The following is a 20,264-nucleotide window of genomic DNA, read 5'->3' on the forward strand; positions in this document are numbered from 1 at the left end:
CTGCCAATCCAACACCTTCGCTGGAACCAAACACTCATCACAGAATGTTTTGATTTAGTATACTAACGAAATAAAATGTAAAGTCATTAAAATGAATATCTGAACTTTACCATTCTCTAGTTAGTGTCTGGGAGGTGACCCATTTCCCAGCATTCATGTGGAAATAAAATGCCCCTCTACACGGGAAATTGCTGAATGCTTAAACCGTGACATTGATCTTTCATTATTTACATCCATTTAGCAGGCTTTTTCAAAAACCTGACTAAGAATCATCTAAAAAATGTCATTCATGTTACTATATACAATATTGAATGTGTCCAATAAAGAAAGCATCATATGTGTGTCCTTTATTTCTTCAGTTTCAAGAGTATACTCGGTAGTTTCTCAGGTTGTACAGTGGGTACTGAACTAACACCCATGTCGGTATACCGTATGCTATGTAGGCAGTGAAAGACAAAAAGTACTGTAAGCTTCCAGAACAGGGACCCAACAAACAATTGTGGATGATTGTATACAACCAATGTCAAAGCAACAGTCTGTTTGTATATTGAGGACTGCAAAATGCCACACGAAGTGAAAGACCTGCTACAAGAACAAATGATAACCTAGATCTTTTCTGAAGAGGCAGTCCCCTTAATTATAGGGTTTCAGGCCAAGTGGCAGCTGTGTGTGAGGCTGATTGAGCTCAAACAAGATGTGATAGATTGAAACCTGGCTCGGACATGAAGATGGGTAGATTACAGTGACTGAATGCCATACCGCAGGCAACTCGGTGGCGGTGATACTTTTTATTTCTTTCTTTCTTTTTCATAATCATCATTACAAAGTTATAGATATGAGCAGCTGAGTTAATGTCCGAAACAATTACTGTACAGAGTTTCATTTCTACTTGCACATCCTTTGTCAAGTTATTTAGTAAGTAGGCCTACCTCTACAATATTTATTTAAAAAGCTTCACTTTTTTGAAAAAAGATTAGGTTATATGGTATAGTACAGTACCTGCCTACATAGCACAGTAAATTATAGTTTCTTCTACTGAACTTTTATAATTACTGGACTGCCTCTTGTGTGTCTCCTCTTAATGCATCCTGTCTTACTCCCTCTTCTCTGGTTGATATAGCTTGCTTTCATATCTGCACGTGTCCTGTTGTCTCGAGTCAAATTTAACAATACAAACAGTAGGATGGTCAGACTCTCCATTAGACTCTTGACACCGGTCCTTTATTACTTATTGGCAGGTGCAGTCTGTGGCACAGATCCTCCGATTGGTCAGGCACCTGCTATCATACCAGATTCATCTTGGCTGGTACCGATTTAACTAACCGCTATGTACCTGGCCTGCCAGGTCACGACACATCACATGGTTCAGGTCCTTTGCATAGCATTTCTTTCTTCCTAACTTGAGTTAATAAAGTGGCCACATGCTGTACAAGAACACGTTTATTGTGTTCCTGAAAACATTGTAAAAAACGTAATGTGTAATAATACAAAAAAAAGACCAAGACTGTAGTCCAAAATTGGCAGACAGAGGCTACTATTTTCAGTTTTTAGGGGCTGTCTAAAATGTTGGCTGTGTCACCTGAGAAACCTTGTCTTACAGTGAATCATTAGTCCCAAATGGTCTGTGGCCTAAATAAAAAATAAATAATAAATCATTAGACAAGCCTCTCACATGGGAGTGGTAAGTAATGGTAATCCCTTAAGGCACTTCACAATATTTCGATGATCATTTAGCAACATTTATGACAGCCGTTGTAGTTTGCTAACTGCTTGGTATCAGGCCTTTTTAAAATAACTGAACATATTGTACTGTAAACTAGTGGTAAATACTATTCTGAAAGTACAGTAAAGCTTTGAAGTTGGGGAAACTGGGTGACTAGTTCTCTTCCCCAGATTTCTTCAGCTGTAAGAGGAAAATCCAAATGTTATTTGTGCGCTGTCGTTGGTTCTCTATGCTTGCATTTACCCTGAAACATTATGAAAAGGTTGTGATGGTCTGTGGAAGAGCTGTAATGGTATAACTTGTAAGAAGACACTGCTGTGTCAGCAAGTTGCCATGACAATATAACCATTCCACATCCTCTCTCTATCTGTCTCCCACAAGGTCAGATGGCTGAATTGATCTTGTTGCTAGGTTTTCATAATATAAAGTACTGTGCACAGAGCACACAAATATCATTTGTCACCCATGACAAGCACAGGGTACCTTAGGCATTGCAGTAGGAGGTTTATCAGTACAGTACCATGTTCAACGCCGCCTTAAGAAATGTATTGGTACTGTTTTTCTGCATTTCTCAAGTATGAGGTGTTCATTTCTGAATATACCGTATATATTTTTCCTGCTACACTGTATTTCAAAGTAAGACACTGTATAACAAAAATAACTGTATAACAAGATAACAAAATATGACTTTTTTTCTAGTGTTTCACCTAAATACCAAATATCGTTTTGCGTGTCATCTGAAATAAGCATAAGAAACAAAGCAGGTCAAGGAACATACAGTAAGCAGGCCATTGTAGTACCAGGTAAAAATACTGTATCCACAGCTACAGTGACTGCAATTTCAGGGACTGCAGCTGCTTTTATACCAGTACCTATGTGGTACAGTAATTAGGTAGTGTACTTAATGCATCTAGTCACAGTTTTTTGGCGCTTCAGTTTATAGTGCATTTGGGAGATCTTGGTGAAATGACATCTGTACAGCATAATGTTTTTTTTTAATTGAATCCCCATGAGTAAATATTGCATAATCAAATCTGATCTTATGCGTTAACTGTACTTTTTTGATATGTAACTTTCATTTTTTTGCTTGCTGTCTGTCCATAGTCTTCAAATGATTTCCATTTAGTGATTCAAGTGACAAGGATTGGCCAGAGGAAATACTACAGGGAAGAAAGTGCTGGCATATTTTCAATTAAAATTGCAAAATCTCCTGTTCATATTTGTGCCGGTACTTGTTTTCACTTTCTACAGTATGAATGTGCATAATTATTCCACCAACATCATCAATAACAGCATTATCTTTATTTACATATTTAAAGTGTGAAGTGTCAAGTGTTAGTTGTTAAATGTTGTTAAGTGACCTGGACCCAGGAAAGGGTTCAGTTTGAGCCTGGTTTTAAAATACTTAATTTCCATGAGTGAATGTTGCTGGAACTGAAGAAACTGTAGACCTTGATTGGTGCTCCAATTACATTTGTTTTAAATGATGCAGGTGTATAAAAGGCTGCAACTAGCCTGTATGTCCAGTCTCATTAAGGCTGGGGCTTAAGAAGGAGCTCCAGTGGGTTGCTGTTAAAAAGCGTCCAGAAGTCTGTATGTTGTTATTTGTATAAAAATCATTTGTTTAGTTTTATTTGGTTAAATAAAAGGCCTTGATAGCACCACTATCTATGCCTTCCTAACCCTCACCAGCATATAAACATCATAGATTTTTTTATTCTATAGAATTCATTTTTTTTTAAATAGAATTCCAGCGCTTCTTTTACAGTTGTAGAGAATCTGTAATTGGAAATCAGCTGTGTCCTTGAGCTTCTCTAGCAGGTATAATTAGACCATCCCAGGTTTGCTAGTAGGGATGTGCTTTTGGTAAATTTTTATGAATGTTTAAACTCTTTGCAATGTCAGAGTTTAAACTATATATACACACACACTCTCTCTATATATTACATTACTGTATACTGACAGACCTGGTTAGTATTTTCTAAGCAAATAAAACCTAAATAAGCAAATAACGTTTTAACATCGCAAAGACTTAACTACAAAGTACAAAAAAAAAAAAAAAACCCTACACATCAAAGTATATATTGAAATGTTTATATTTATTTTTGTAATTAAAGTTGCTAGTGATATAATTATATACATACTGAACACATTTTCGGATAGTATAATGTTTTTAGAATAGTGTGTTTCTTAAAGGTTCATTTAACCAAAAAAAAAAACAAAAAAAAAAAACAGGAACCTATTACGTTTTTTTGTAGGTTTTTTTTTTTCTTTCTTTTTTGTTCTAAGTAACCGCCCAAAATTAACATGGACGCGAAAGCGAGTTGTGCTTACAATTGAAAAAAAGTTGGAAATACTTTCACTTTTGGAAAAGGTAACTGCCAGGGATAAAAAAAGCACAATATTTTGGAATTCTAAAGAGCACTGACTGATATTAAAAAAGTCTGCCTCAGAGATTTAAAAGTTTGCGGTCTTTGATATAGCGGTTGGATTTTTGAGATCTATTGTTGCTCGAGATGAGTACTTGAGCATTACAATTTCCGAGTACTCGAATCAAACACCGCTCTCTACATACTGTACTAGTGTACATAAACCTCCCAAACATTGCAACAAGTCCTATTTAAAGTGCCAAAGTAACACACAATCAAGTAATATATTAAGTAATTAATATAATGTTTGCCTTCTTGTGCAGTTTATTGTATATGGTCAAGTATTACTAAATAACAAAGTATTCAAATTCATGTATCCACACAACTTTACGTTAAATTGTAAAAATAGATGTCTGGTCTACCTGTTTGAAGTGTGTCTCAGTGGCCCTTTACTTTAGTGCAGTAGTTCCAACATACAAATAAAAACTGTACTAAACATAAACGGCTGTTCGGAAAAGCTTACAGAACAATTTCAAGTGAAAAAAGCCTTCCACCTATGGTAAAATTGGGGAATGGGGTCCATGAGTCTGTGGTAATTGCACATTTTTCTCCCTTTTGAGAGTTTTGTATGAACAACTGCAGCACAATTTTCTTTACGTTTTTCCAGCCTCGCTGTTATTGTTTGATGGGTCGGCACAGTATTGGGATAATCTTACATCGATTTCAAAACTGCAGCATTCACGATTCACACTCGCTGTCCTCATAGGGGATAACGTGATCACGCACAATTTTCGGCCAAATCTTTAGCAAATGTTGTTATGGATGTTTGCTTTTCATTGCCATCATCAGTAGCTCCATCCACAATAATTCTGAATGTTTTCATTTCAAACTGTGAAGCATTGAACTTGTGATTTTGTGGTACGGCAGTTTTGTTTGGTATAATTATTTACATACCATGGTTTTCTCGTCCAGGTTCCTCAAAATACTTCCAAACGTGGCTTCCTTTCTTTAGAGATGCCATTTTAAATATAGAACCAACTCAGAAAAAACACTGGTCATTAACGTTATTTAACCCCACCGTGGAATTGATACCATACCACGCCTACTACAGGCATAAACACACACACAGTGCACCAATGAAGCGCCAGATCGACTGAGAATAAAACCCGCCCCAGTGTCAATCTTTCTGTTGCACCAATTAGAAAAGCTACTTGTAGGCAATTGCCAAACCCCTTCCTTTTTATATCCGCCCTTGCTGTGGCACTAGAGCAGTCTGATACGCGACAGACTACTAATGATAAATTACTAAAATTAATGCATAAAAAAATATGCATTTGGTGACATTTGTCATGTGAACGGTTATACGTCTAGCATATTATTAAACGTTTTACCACTTCTTTAGAGTTTATATACGTTTAAACGTTTAAAATTCCCATCCCTACTTGCTAAATGGATGTGGAGTTTAAGCTGCAGAGTGTGTGGGGTGCTACATATTTTTTTCCATAGATCACTTAATATTTGCACATGCCATCTGCATTCTCTTGTTTTTTGCCTAGTCATGCGAGTTAAGTGAGTGGGAATGCATGTCGACTCTTCATATTTTCACTCTCTAAATTCATTATACAGTATGCTTAGCAACAGGAATTATAATGCCTTTTATACAAGAGAGAGGGGGACAATTTGCCAGTGCCAGATGTCTCTTGTAAAAAGGCTGTAATTATATATATATATATATAAGACACATGGTTGCCCTTTTATTTGTGCAAAGAGAAATATACTGCACCATTTTCCTATGGACTTCAAGGTGTTGCATGATTACAGTAAATTGTGTACAGGTAGTTGGCTAATCTTCAAAGCTTTAATATCTATCAAGTTTTAACTGCTGGTTCTTCATCGGTACTGTACCTTGGGAGTATTGTTGACATTGGTTAACAGTAAGTGAATATGTGTGTGATTTTATGTATATATAAATATATAGATATAGCTGCAAAAATAAAATCAGCACATGTACTACTATTGCTATTACTGATGCACTAATAGTAGTTTAATAGATTGCAAAGCCTTGCTTGTCATTCTCTTTAGCGCAGATACATTGGGAGTTAATGTACCTATTTACCAACCATTCTGATTCACGGTATATTAAATACTTTATTATTTGTTTATTTAGCAGACGCCTTTATCCAAGGCGACTTACAGAGACTAGGGTGTGTGAACTATGCATCAGCTGCAGAGTCACTTACAATTACATCTCACCCGAAAGACGGAGCACAAGGAGCCTAAGTGACTTGTTCAGGGTCACACAATGAGTCAGTGGCTGAGGTGGGATTTGAACCGGGGACCTCCTGGTTACAAGCCCTTTTCTTTAACCACTGGACCAACTCTTGAGTTTGTCCAATCAAAAAAGCAGTCAGGATTTAGTCACCCTGGGTGTTTGTTCTTCATGTTATCTTTGCTGATCGTTTTCAGTATCCACTGGCAAAATGTCTTGCTGTACTCTCCGGGTGTCAGTGACTGGCAGTGTATAGATCGTGCATCTTCTGGCACTAACTCTGTGATGCTATTGTAGAACTTTTAACAGCGCATGTCCTATGGGCTCACTTCATCATCCTTCACTAGTTTACAGTAGTTTTGCAAGTATTCTGTTCACAGTCTATATTTAGTCATGTGTAGGGCTCTTTGTTTATTTTTGAGGAGTGCACAAAATAATACACCACTCACCTTTTTACAGGAACTTATTTGTTTTTGTGGCAATAACACTTCTGTAACACAAAAGAAAATGAAAACACTACTACTGTGTATTTGATATGTTAATTGAGTAAGTACACAGAAAGGATATACACTGTATGGGAGGCTTACAGTTGAACTTACTTATTTGATCTCAAAGCTGGGATCTTATTGTTTTAGTTCATTATGTTTTTTACTGACATTCTGTGTCCAACGGGATAAAAAGTAAGTACAATTCTAAGTGTTTTTTTTTTTTTTGTGCTCTCTGTAATTGCGTGTTGAGTTGATAGCAATGCATATTGTGCTCTTTAGATTAAAGTTAATCTTTAGTTTTTTTTTCTCCTATTTCTTAAATGCATGACAGAGCTTGGTCTTATTTATTCAACAAGGTGGCAACGCTAGTATCACACTGTGTGTACAGCACACTTCTTTTCCAGCAGTCATGCTTATCATCTTAGAGATGAATTTGTGAGGCCAAGACTGTAAAAGCACAATAGACCAGATAATCATCTCCTGACTCTTGTGGACTTTTTTAAATTGGGCATGTTTTGTGAGTTTTATAGTACAGAAATGTACCCAACTCCTGATCATTTGCATTTGCACAGTGTTTTTATTGTGCACAGTTAGTTTCAAGACTAATAGTGTCACTGTGCTGTGCTTTACTGTAACTGTTTGGCGTTCGAGATACAGTAATGGTTCTGAACTGCATGTGGAATGCACAGTCGCTGGGTATTTACTGTGATTTCTGCCCCCTCTGCAAGGGTTGCACACCCCTAGTGGTCATTTCAAAATCACCTCGCTTCAGAAGAACACTCTCGATGTGCTTTTGATACATTTTTATGAAAGTTTAAATGCTATACAGGTGTCAGCGTTTAAACCATATCTACGTACACACACACTCTCTTTATATTACATTATGGTGTATACTGACAGACCAGGTTAGTATTTTCCAAGCAAAGAAACCCTAAATAAGCAAATCACGTTTTAAAAAAAAATAAAAATAACGTACACACCAAAGCAGGGGCGCCTAACTTTGTTTAATAGTGAGGGGACAAAAGTAAAGAAGAACTGCTGAGTGTAGCAATGCAATTTATTTATTTTTTTGTTGCTAAAAAGCTTTGGTAAACCTAATTTTTACTGTTCAATCTTTTTCAAGGTACGGTACCCCACAAAATTAGACAGGTGTTTCAACATAAAATATAGAATATCTACTAACTAAGCATTTATTAAGTACAAACACAAGTAGCACCAAATGGCAGAACCCGTTCCAGTGGCATATCTGCACAGTGCTGTACAATACCTACAATTCCAACATGCAGCTTATTAAAGGGAACTTCTAAACACAAACAATAACATGTACAACATGTTATAATATGGCTTGTTTATTGATAGATATATTGACATATGTATGTTAACAGTTAAAATATTCCTTGCTCGGCTTTGTTTTAAATGTAGTGCTGGATGCTGGATAATGTTTTTCATGTTTTGTCATCAGACAGTGCTGAGCTCAATTATCACAGCGAAACCAGCTGTTAAGAGACTTTCGGAAAGTAAACACTCTATTGCAAGAAAATGCTTTGTGCTGATAGGTTGAAACAATAAGAACCTGCCCTCACATTGCAATGCTTAGTGCTAATTGGTTGAGACACTAAACGCCAGCTCTCACACAGCCGATTCATGACAATGGGTGCGTTCACGACACTTTTTTGCTGGCTAGATTGCAGACGGGAGTCTGCGTCTGACGTCACGGTCTGTACAGACGGAGCGTGGACAGCTTTGGTAGATGAACAACAGTTCTGAGCAGAACCAAAATGGAGGTGGTGTTGAGAGAAATTCTAATTGCAGAAGAAGTGGATGCAATCGAAGTTCCCTTTGTGCTCCACCAGCTTCATAATTTACAACATGATCAGAAAAAAGTATAGTAGAAACAGTCCCTGCTATAAAGAGATAATATAAACGTATGTTTTGTGATGTGAGACAAATTTAATATAGAGTATTATAACGGGCAGGATTCCCCCCGCCGTCTCACAAAGGGGTTGACAGTACTGTATTTTTTATCTGGGACAAAAATAGTTCAAATACTTGTACATATGGTCACATATCTCACTTCAACTACCTGTTATTAAAGCTGATTTATTCTTCTTAATTCAAAGTAGGTTATTCCCTGTCCCTGATAGCCTTTCATCAATAACCAATTACACCTGCTGAAAATAACAGAGCGGTTTTAGGTTCATTTCAACCGTTTAGCATTATTATTATTATTATTTTTTTCTTACATGTTTAAAGCTTTAGAATAAATATTCAGAATATCTGAAAAGTATAATAACTGTGTGGAAAAACAGTCAAATCATTTTAATTTGTATTACAAATCATTCATAAGATAATTAAATGACATGACTCAAAGGCGATTCACACCCTGACTAGGTGGCAGTAGCACATGGAGTGAGGATTGTATCTGGTTGCCTATGCACTTCTTTGTCAGCCAACGCTCGTCTATTGTTTTGAGCCGCGGCTGTTCCAGCGCAGTACCTCTTGAGAAGCTGCGCGGCTGTGCAGACTTTTAAGCCCGTGGATGCGTGACCTGGTGACGTCTTTTCCGGGTGAGTTCACGCAGACGATGAATTTGGACAGGTTTTCCACAGAATCTGCGCAGACTTAGCAAAGTCTGTGTATTGGGAACGCATCCAATATTACAGGCAGTGCAGATCAACCATACACAGCTCATATGTTAACAAGAGTACAGTTGTGTTCGGTAGCACCTACAGCACTTCCACTTCCCGCATCCTTAGGCACCAAAATAAATAAATAAATAAATAAAAATTGATGCGCTAAGTATGTGAAATTTACCTACCTCAGACCAATGGAGTTGATAATATACTGAAATCTAAGAGATTATATCATGAGCACTGGCGTAGCCAGAACATTTTTGCTACTGGGTCAAAAATACAAATATCTCCTAGAAACTTTCAATTTTTGCCAAGCCTACCTGTTCTGATTCAGTTGTGCAGCACCTAGAATTTTAGAATTGAGACATAATTAAATAAAAAAATTAAATAAAAATTAAATGAATATAATTTATAGAATTTATTTATCATGTAGTCAAAAAAACTACAAAATGATATTGCAGAAGTCTACCCGAAGCCATAATAGTAGTACAGTATTTCATGTTAGATTTCAAAATGTCACATTTTTTAATTTGTGTCCGTATATGGAAAACTACAAAGCGTTATGTAATTCAGTATGTTAACATTATTCAACAGGTTTCATTCGACTTTATGAAGCAAAATGTGTTAATTCTATAGGGTGATACAAAACTGTTGGCCATAGCTGTATGTCAATGCCTAAGGTTTAAACGTTCATAAACATTCAGTAGTGATTGAAAAAAAAAACTGCATTTTGCCCCATCCTACCCTGTTATTTCCAAAATGTACCATTTTTTTAAAACTATTAACTATTTTGAAAGCACATAATAATCAATACATTCATTTGTATTACAGTTGCAGGCAAACCTGTAGGCACTGGATAATAAGAAGCTAGCATGGCATTTAGTCTTAAATTACTTTTTTTTTTCTCTCAATAATGATGTATAAATATGTAGCCCTAAAGACAAGACATGAAAAAGAAGACCACGGTATCAAGCAAAAATCAATTGTAGCCAACGTTTTCACTAAAGTAAAATCAGGCTTGTGTGATTGTAATATGCCACTTTTTGATATATTTACTACTGGTAATCTAAGTTAAAAATAAAAGATTTTGGTGGGAATTGAACTTGTTCACAGCCCTGCAGCAACATTATCCTATTTTAAATTCTAAAACCCAACATTATTTAATTTTTAATAACGGTCTGATACTCTCTCTTCCTTACCTTTTTTTCTTTTAATAAGGGTCTTATACTCTCTTCAGATAGTTTTGCGAGTAATAAACAGAGGTAACGATCTTATAGCGGCTGTCCTGCATGTTATACTAAAATAATTTTTTTCATTTTAGTTTTTAAATAAAATTAATGGATAAATAAACTTAGTGCCACGATGCCTGAAGGTTCAAATAGAAAGGAATAGTAGATAATTACATTAGCCTATAAGTACCTCCACTGTTTGTTTTCAAACACACTTTCCCATGACAAAGGTATGTAAACATACTGAAACGTTGGGAAGTTGGCTCTTTTGAGCAAAACAAATATATATATATACATATATATATATATCTCTATCGATTTATTCGCACACCTGTTTGCTAGTGTTGTGAAATTGTATTAAATACAATAACAAGTAATCACTTTTAGTGTAATCTGTCATTTTCTTTTGAGCTGTACTGCCCGTTTGCGTTGTTTAAAAGAAAAATGCCATTTTTCAAGTGTAAATTACAAGTTGCACTACAATCTAGCATACTGTACAGATCCGTAAGCTTTCAAGTTTCAGAGTAACAGGTAATTACTATTTCATTTAAGTTAGCTGAAGAGAAATGTCATTTACTGAGTGCTATTTTATTTTCGTTAGATGAAGAAAACGTACGATATAGCTGTTCATTTTCTGATACACTTGGGGGTATAGTTGAAGAGAATTGGCTAGTAAGTGAAAATGCTGGGGCAGTTGCAGGGTATTTACAGTGTGGTACTTAAGAAATGAATGTAATCCTTATTGAAGTAACAAACAAAATGATCATGGTGCTGTTGAACACACAAGTTCAGCTGCTGCTGCCACACTTGTTAGATTTCAAAACCCATTAGCCAAATTGGTTTAATAAGTTTGCCCAGTGGAGACAAGGCCCGTTTATCAACGCAGCAATAACATCCAAGACACTGTGTTAATGTAAACACCAAGCTAGTAATTAATCAGACCAAAGAGGCGAAGTCAAGGGCATGTAATAACATAATAACTCAATAATTTAATGTCTTTGTGGAGGTCTGGCGACCCAATCACAAGACATCCTGAATTCTAATTTTAGATTTTCTATGTCAAAGTGTGGGTGTATTGAAAAGTATATTTTGGTAGTACTTTGCAGTGTGAATATTATTTTAGCAACATATATCTTATTATGAATTTAGAGGAAGGTAAAAAACATCTCTTAGGAACAAATTATCATGGTAGCTTTCTGAATTACTGTAAATACATTAACCGAGTTACACTTAATTCTGTGGCTGTTTTGTGTTGTGTGTTTTGAATACTTCCCAGTGTTTTCAATGCTGTCTACTTGTTTTGCAGCCATCATGTATGTGATGGGGGCTCTGGGTCCTGCCGTGGGTTACCTGCTCGGTGGGGTTCTGATCGGGTTCTACGTAGATCCCAAAACCAGTGTGAACATTGACCAGAGTGATCCTCGCTTTGTTGGCAACTGGTAAGGTTTTATACAAAGATTTTACTTGGCATAAAGTGAAGACATTCAGAAACACTTCTAGACTAAATGTTTGTCATAGAATTGTATGTTTCTTTTAGTATTACTAAAGGCTGGTTTTTACTTCCGTCTTCAGACTAGTGGGTGACTCTGGTGATCACTACAACTCCCTTGGATCGAGAGACAGTCGCACCTCTAGTGAGACTTGAAACTGATCAACGTTCTTGCACTTGAAATATGAACCAGACTGCAGAGTTACCAGTGAACACCTGGATGAAGCAGATAAAATAAAACAAATTTAGTTAAATGGGTAATAAATGGACCACCACCATCCTTACAAGTGGTGTGTTACTGCCCTTGTAAGATGGCTTGCTGATTTTAAATCATTTGCATACAGTGTGTTTGAACAGCAGCTGGTAGTCCATTACTGCTTGATTTATGAAGCAGTTAAAAAAGCCCCACTGAATTTCTTTGATCATATATTTTATAACAGAAATTCACACATACACCCACACACTCACCCTCAGTTTTGTTCTTTCCAGTGCCACCCACACATTCATTATTTTCATTAGTAGATTTACAGCAGTGATCCAAAAAGTGCAGAGAAAAAAAAAAAACACTTCTTCCCTATGTCCCTGTGGCCCTCTAAATGTTTCTGTGAAGAGAGTTTGTAATGCCGCAACTAAATTCAGTTTTTCCACAAAAAAAGTATTGTGTTTTATTTCTTTCTTTATTTTTTATTTTTTTAAAAAGAAATGTAACTAAATGTAATATATGCCATGCTTTTCTAAATCACGGTCACAGCTTCAAAGTGTCTTCTGTTGTTAAACTGGCAATACCAGTCTACCCGATGTAGCTTTTTAATTTGGAGTGTGTTGAGTTAACACTCCGTATTATATACAGGAATCCTATTACAGTGTAAACTGGAGCTCAGTATGGCCAAGGCAATGTGGTGGACAGTCAGAGTTTGCAGCCGATACAGTAGCTGTTGAAAACCCTGGTCCATACTTTGCCATTTTTTTTTCTTCTTTCTCACAACTGTCATGATGAAGCAGCCTTGTTTAAAAAGGAGGGGGTGGGGGTCCTCTCTTTATCTATAGGTGGAGTGGCTTTCTCCTTTGTTCTATCGCCATGCTGCTTGTGATATTCCCCATGTTCACATTCCCCAAGAAGCTCCCAGCCCGTCAAAAGAAGAAGAAGAAAAACCATGACATCATGAAGGAGAAATCCAGCAAGAGGCAAGCGGTCACCTCTTCCTTGGGATTCGGAAAGGACATTAAAGGTACTTTCCACCAGGAATCATCTCATTTAATTTCAAGAGGTTATCATTTGATTGGTTTGCCAGCACAGCTGCAGCCTTAGGCCCTGTCCACACTACATATCTGATCTCGTGAACCGTACTCGAAACCGTTCTGATTAATCCAGCTCAAAGCGTCCACACTGAAGTACCGTTTCATGTTTAGTTGGGCTTAATGTGTCCACACATTATTAAAATAGTTTGGTTACAGTTCCTAACAGCGCAATGGAAATTAATATGACAGTATCCCACCATGCACTGTATTTCATATTAAAATAATGTGTTATGCCCCATATTAACAGAGGTCCATATTGCTAAAAATAAATAAAACAAGTATTTTGGAAAAAGTAAATGCGAACACACATACAAGTAGGGCGTGAAGTTTTTAGGTCTTATTTTTAATCAGCTGAAGTCCCTTTAAACAAATTGAACTGATTCTGTTTCATAATTAAACTCAGAAAAAGCTGTTAATTACTAAACAATCTTTGTTTTTACCTGCATATCTTGCCTGAGCCTAATTCTGGTGACCTTAATTTGATTTCAAACAGAGCTGACGAATGACTTGTTCTTTTGAATTGTTCATCCCCGATCCTACTTTTAACTCGCATTTCATTTTTGCAGTTGCCTAATTTAACGTTGTGCTTTTGTTATTGTCCCCACTAGTTCAACCGAGATGTCCTGACAGATATATATTTTTTTAAGCATAAAAATGAATACCTAGTGCAGAGTGTACACTGATAGCAAGTCCTTCAGGCGCCAAACATACCACAAAGCATTTTGGGATATTGGAGAATACACAAAAAATGTAATACAGTATTACAGCATCCACATTTCTGACAAACTGCACTACCTGATGTAATCTAATTAGAACCAGACTCGAGACTACCCGCTGAGGTGGTCTTTAGTCCGGTTTTCGAGTACAGTATTAAACGCTTCGTAGTGTGGATGCAAACCGTATTTAGCACTTTTAAGCCAGTTTAAAGGGCATTATTTAAACAACACAAATCAAATGGTTTGTTGGTTCTGCACACATTTCAAATACCATTTTGACTTCTGTAGCACCATACAACTCCTAATGAACCCAATCAAGACTACATGCATAGGGAGCTTTTATATTTTGATTTAATTTAAATACAGAGTAACATACTTTAATTCAGAAATATATATTTTTCTCATATTTTTTACTTTCTATTTGACCCAAAGAGAGCACGTTGTGCCATGTGCAATGATTCTCAAATCGTCATTAGCATTTTTTTTTTTCTGAATTTAAAACATTTCTCTGATGTCACCCTTCGTTCTTTTGAATTATTAAGTATACTCATCTTCTAACTAAAAGTGGCTGTGTGGCTTTGAAGAGAAGGGAATTGCGTGGCAGATGTATTGTTGATTTAATGAATCCACATTTTGTGCTACAAATCCACAGAAAGCTCTTGATTTGTCAACAAAACCACAGTCGGAACAATTCAATATAAAAGCGAATACCATTTTATTATGCAACAATCATTTCAACATTTTAAATGTAACGCTTATTGTTGTTTATCCCTTAGGGGGGAAAAAAACACCAAATATAATTCTCAAACTAATAAAAAAAAAAAAAAGGTAATTGCAATAGAATGTCTAAGCAACCCTGTAAGAGGAGATGATGTACTTCACAATCCTCTGCCAAGAAACTATTAACTCAGACAAAAGCTGTATTCTCTTGCAAAAGTAAAGTTATTCAGAAATGGTTATTTATATCATTTTACGTAAAAAAAAAAAAAAAAAAAAACTATCAGATACTGGTGCCCCTTTTTATAAGAAGTAATTTACATATTTCAGTGAACAACATCTTTATCTCATTTTGATCTTTTAAGTTTTGAAAAACAGACTAAAAATGTAATTCTATAAGGTAAAGTTTGTAGCATCTTAGAGATGGGGTGGCTGATGACTACTTGTGATATTAACTGTGACCACTCTGGTGATTTGCCAACATACTGTATACAAATCTATATGATGTACCTACTGTATACTAGCCTATGTCAACAAAATGGAGCACTGAGCTGAATGTGGACAATAACTTAGGGGAAGATATAAAAGGACGGTTTTGTACATTTTACATTGTTCTTTAGCTGCTTAATGTGTTATGTGGGAAATGTGCTCAACATACACACAGGCAGATAGAAGTTTTTGTGTTCCTTTCATATGTTGTGTTCTGCTGAAGAATGCTGTATTGTTCTTCAATAAAATTGGACTATAGGTGCTTTTTTAAACAAAAAAAGGATACTTGGATGCTGCTATGTCAATTTGGAAGCAATGAATTGTTTATTTTTTACAGTATACTTGGAGGCATTGATAAATATCTCTGTCGGTATTTCTACATATTTGAAGGATGACCCCTTTTGCAGTCTTTATAAGCAACCTCTACTGTATTCATATTTGACATCCCTTAAATCCCATTCTCCTTACACCAGCTACTAATGCCTACTGGGAGAGGAGGGACTGAGGCCTCGGCAGGGCACACTAGCAATTATGTATTATTCTATTAAAAAAAAAATTATTCGCCAAATACTAACGGTAAAGCAATTAGGTGCACATCCTCTTAGCCAACAGCTCATACAGGTTGGACTTTGTTACTCCAAAGTAGGTTAATACATTAAGTGATGGAAAGCTAAAGCTCATTAAAATAGGCAGAGTGCTGTGATGACCTTAAATTGCACATAGCAGTATGTGACCTGTTTTCTTGTACCATCCAAGTGTCACAAAAAATTAAGATTAAATGACTGACGACCCAAAATAATGTAATCTGTGGACAGACTAAGCAGACAGCAGGTCCTCTCAATAGTGCCCACATTAGGGTTTAATCCCTTTGTGTCAAAGGGAACATGAAGTTTATTTTGCACCACAGGGGTTCTGCTTGAATAAAATCCTGATTTAAAAATGAATGTAAAGAAATAACTTGGTAGCAGAGTATACTCATTACTGTCTCTGCTGACTGTACTTTAATGACATTGAAGCAAGTAAAATAAATCAATAAAACATAACTCTATATGTTATTATCCATTGCTTAGTGTCATATCCCAGTCTAGAAGAATGGTGAAACGAGACGAGAAGTCTTTAGTATATTTAGATCCTGAAAATTACATTTTGTTCTTAATAAACTTAACAGGAAGTACTTAATGGGTTTATTTTCTGTCTGTTTCTCATATATTTTTTGGTATATCAAAAAGTACAAAATGTATCTTTCATGATCTAAATATAGGCTTCTTGTATCATATCCCTGTTTTTCTAAACTTAAATATGACATCAATCAATGGATAGTAACGTATAAAAGGTAAGTTGTGTTGATGTATTTGTATAGCTAGAATGTCTTTAAGCGCTGAAGAACTGTGGTTGTAAGAAGCAAGGAATACCACAAAAGTAAAGTTCAAGACTTTTACAGAGAGAATTTATTTAGATTTGCTCTGCATTTGTATCGGGTGACAAAGCCACATTTTTAAAAAGTGATTGGATTGATTGCCAGGATGCCAGGTACAGTATATCGCTGCACCAAGGATTGAAAACCAAGGCTTTTAAAATAATTTGAGTGCTTTGTATTAGCTTGAGCATCATAACATTATCATTGGCCCACATTTTTCTTTGAATTCATTCTATACGGTACTATGCTGTAGCTGCTCTCTGGTAAGTGACTCCCAGGACACATTTTAAGTAGTGTTGTATTTTAAATATCTGCATACCCAGAAAAAAAGATTTAAAAAAATCAATCAGCAAAACCAAAAACACAAGTCAGGCTATTGATAATATTGTTAATTTTAATAGGACGTAAGAAAATGTATTTCAAAGAGTTGGTTATTACGTCTTATAGCGAATAAAGTGGTTTTATACATTTCACCTGTCCTGCATTCTGAACCCTAGCTGATAAACAAGTCTCACAGTATACGTATAAAACACTTCAAAACTGTAAAACCAAATTCTGTTTTCAATAACCAAAGCTTTTTCTTTTTACTTAAAAGTTAGCAAATCTGTGTAAGTACCAAAAGCAAGTGCAAAAAGCCTTCATCTATCATTGCGCAATTCTCTTTGTATTGTTCTGTAATTGCTGGGCACATGCTGATTGTTCATTTTTTCTTCTCATTTTATAGACATACCCAGAGCAGCTGTCAGGATCTTAAGCAATATGACATTCCTGTTTGTGAGCTTGTCATACACAGCTGAGAGTGCCATCGTCACTGCCTTTATTACCTTCATCCCCAAGTTCATCGAGTCTCAGTTTGGCATCCCAGCATCCAATGCAAGCATATACACGGGTAAGACATCACCATTGCAACAACCCCCCCCCCCCCCCAAAAAAAAAAAAACAAAAAAAAACAACAAATAAACAAAACCGATACATCAATTAAAAACAAACAAACAAACAAAAAAAAACCCTAATGTATAAACCAGGTTTTCTTTTTGTAGCCCCCATCTGTGCCATATTCCCCTTTTCAAAGATCAAAACTATGTTCATTAAAATGTCAGATTTTTTTTTTTTTTTTTTTTTTGTTATATCGCAGATTGAATCATGTTTTGTTGTCGGAAAGGAGTGCCATTGCATATGAATACCGCACCCAGTAAGATCTACTGCTGGTTGTAGTTACCAGGATACAGAAGGCCTAAAGTGTTCTTTTTTTTTTTGTTTTTTTGTTGTTTATTTTATTTTATTTTATTTTTTAAATCTAGAACACACTGGGAGATTTAGACAGCAACAGACATTAAATATTGTTCATGTTCCTTACATACTGAATAGTCTGAGAACAGAGGTTCAGTGGCCCTTGGATGTACTTCGGAATATGATGATTACAGCCAGAACAGACAGGCAATATGAAATGTATATAGTATAAAGCAAAAGAAAGGGTGATATTATTAAAAGTGCAGTAGTATTAAATAATGCAAATGTTGTGCTTAAAATAAAGGGGCACACGGGATCTGGTAAAATACCAGAAACTAAGAAGTAGCATCCTGTTGGAGCTCTATAATACCTCAAATACAAATTGCATGGTTTGGGATTTTTAAAGCTTCAAAAAAAAAAAAAAAAAAAAAGAATAGTAAATCAGTTAGTAAAATGTTTTATACTCTGGAGTAAATATGGACCAATGTCCTTTGGGTACAACACTTACATCAGCAATTCATTAATCTAGCATTGCAGATAAGGGACTTGAAAAGAAATGCTATGGTATACGTTTTTAACAATTAAACGTTGTTTTATTTTTGTCATATTCAATAACTATAGTATTTATAGTAATGCACAATGAAGAGGCGCTTGTTTTTAGAGTGACTGCCTACTATGAGCAGTCACAGGTACAGCTGGTACTTGTTTCTTGCATTCTTCGTTTCTAACCTAGAGGGTAGAGCTTTACACTCAAATAGTTCAGCTTTCTTAGGTTATTGAAGTTGTTTAAGGGAATTCATTGCTAAACTCAGCCTCTTGTTTCAATTATTTGTTAATATGATTAATAAATTGTCAAATTACTGAAAGTTGTTTTATCAGTGTTGATGAGCAATGTCTTATTTATGCAGCAACATTACGATTTCCATTACATGAGAGTATGTGTTAAAACTTCATGATGTTATTGGACTCAGCTCTCGCATCAACTAAGACATAGCTTCTTTTACTGTAAACTAATGTGATCCATCTGCGTTTCCTTCCATCTGTTGATGTAGATATCCTTCTGCCTGGTGTTGATGGCTGAAGTGTAATGCTGGCTCCAGGGATCAGCGTATTTTGCCTCCCTGGCGCATCAGCACACACAACGGCTGCAATGCTGGCTCTAGGGATCAACCACAGTGCGGCCTCCCTAGCGCATCAGCATGACAACCGTCTGGACTGAGCTGAGTAGGGTACTTCTCTGGGGTCTTCAAGTGGGCATCTTCCATCCTTGGTGTTTCGTCGACTAGCCCTCAACACCTTAAGACGGCTCGACAGTGATTCTGGCGCGCCAGCATCACCCCCCTCCATCCCCCACTCAGCTAAGCCCAGCTTACTTACCTTCCTTTCCATCGACATTGCTTTCTTTCTAATGTGCTTGAGGTCCCCAACCAGAATCTTTTCATCTCAAACAGAGCCAATTGCTGCTCCTCTCTGTTGCTTCAGATAAGTTCTTCACTATGCGTTGCAACTCTTGACCACTGAATCTGATGTCTCTGAGAAAATGGGTTGTGGAGCATTCCTTAAAACTTCGACAACCCACCTCCACTGAGTAAACCTGGACTCTCCATCCTCGCTGTTCTGCATCAGCAGCTAATTGAGCGTACTGAAGTTTCTTCCTTTCATACGCCTCATCCACAGCATCCTCCCATGGCACTGTTATATCTACCAGGTGATCAAGGCATGCTGATCCAGACCACAAGACAATATCAGGTCGAAGGTTAGTGGTTAGTGGTGGCAATCTCAGGTGGGAAAATAAGCCATTGTCCAACATCTGCCAGCATTTTCCAGTCTCTAGCAAATTCCAGTTGTGCTAGACGAGTTTTGGTTTTAATACCTTTTCTTGGTGGTTGCTCCCCATTACGGAGGAATGTTGTTCTTTGTGTGTCATATTACTGGAATTGGTGGCAACCTGTTGGTCATGCTGCACTTGTCTTCCAATGCTAAGGCCAAACACCGTCCTTGGCTAAGACCCACCTTGCATCCTGGCAAAATGTGTCTTAATGTAGCTGGCAATGAACACAAAGGATACCACGGATCCTCTCCTACCCATAGATTAAGGTTCTGTGGTGATGGGAGAACATCATATGTTGACCTGATGAGGAAATTGATCCTGCTCTGTCCCATTGTCCATAGATCTCGCCAGCCGATCTTACTTTG

The 20,264-nt window shown here is 36.5% G+C and overlaps 1 protein-coding gene across 2 annotated transcripts in view; it reads left to right on the forward strand.

The window, feature by feature from the left end:
- Positions 1-20,264, forward strand: part of LOC117435645 (solute carrier organic anion transporter family member 5A1-like) — a 49,539-nt gene that overhangs the window by 16,746 nt on the left and 12,529 nt on the right. For both annotated transcript variants that reach the window (XM_059017287.1, XM_059017288.1), the window contains exons 3-5: positions 12,018-12,150; positions 13,248-13,429; positions 17,563-17,727. In XM_059017287.1, coding sequence (XP_058873270.1) covers positions 12,018-12,150; positions 13,248-13,429; positions 17,563-17,727 — 480 coding nt within the window. The remainder of the gene's footprint in view (positions 1-12,017; positions 12,151-13,247; positions 13,430-17,562; positions 17,728-20,264) is intronic.

This window comes from Acipenser ruthenus, chromosome 3, assembly GCF_902713425.1.
Source record: "Acipenser ruthenus chromosome 3, fAciRut3.2 maternal haplotype, whole genome shotgun sequence".
NCBI classification, from domain to species: domain Eukaryota; kingdom Metazoa; phylum Chordata; class Actinopteri; order Acipenseriformes; family Acipenseridae; genus Acipenser; species Acipenser ruthenus.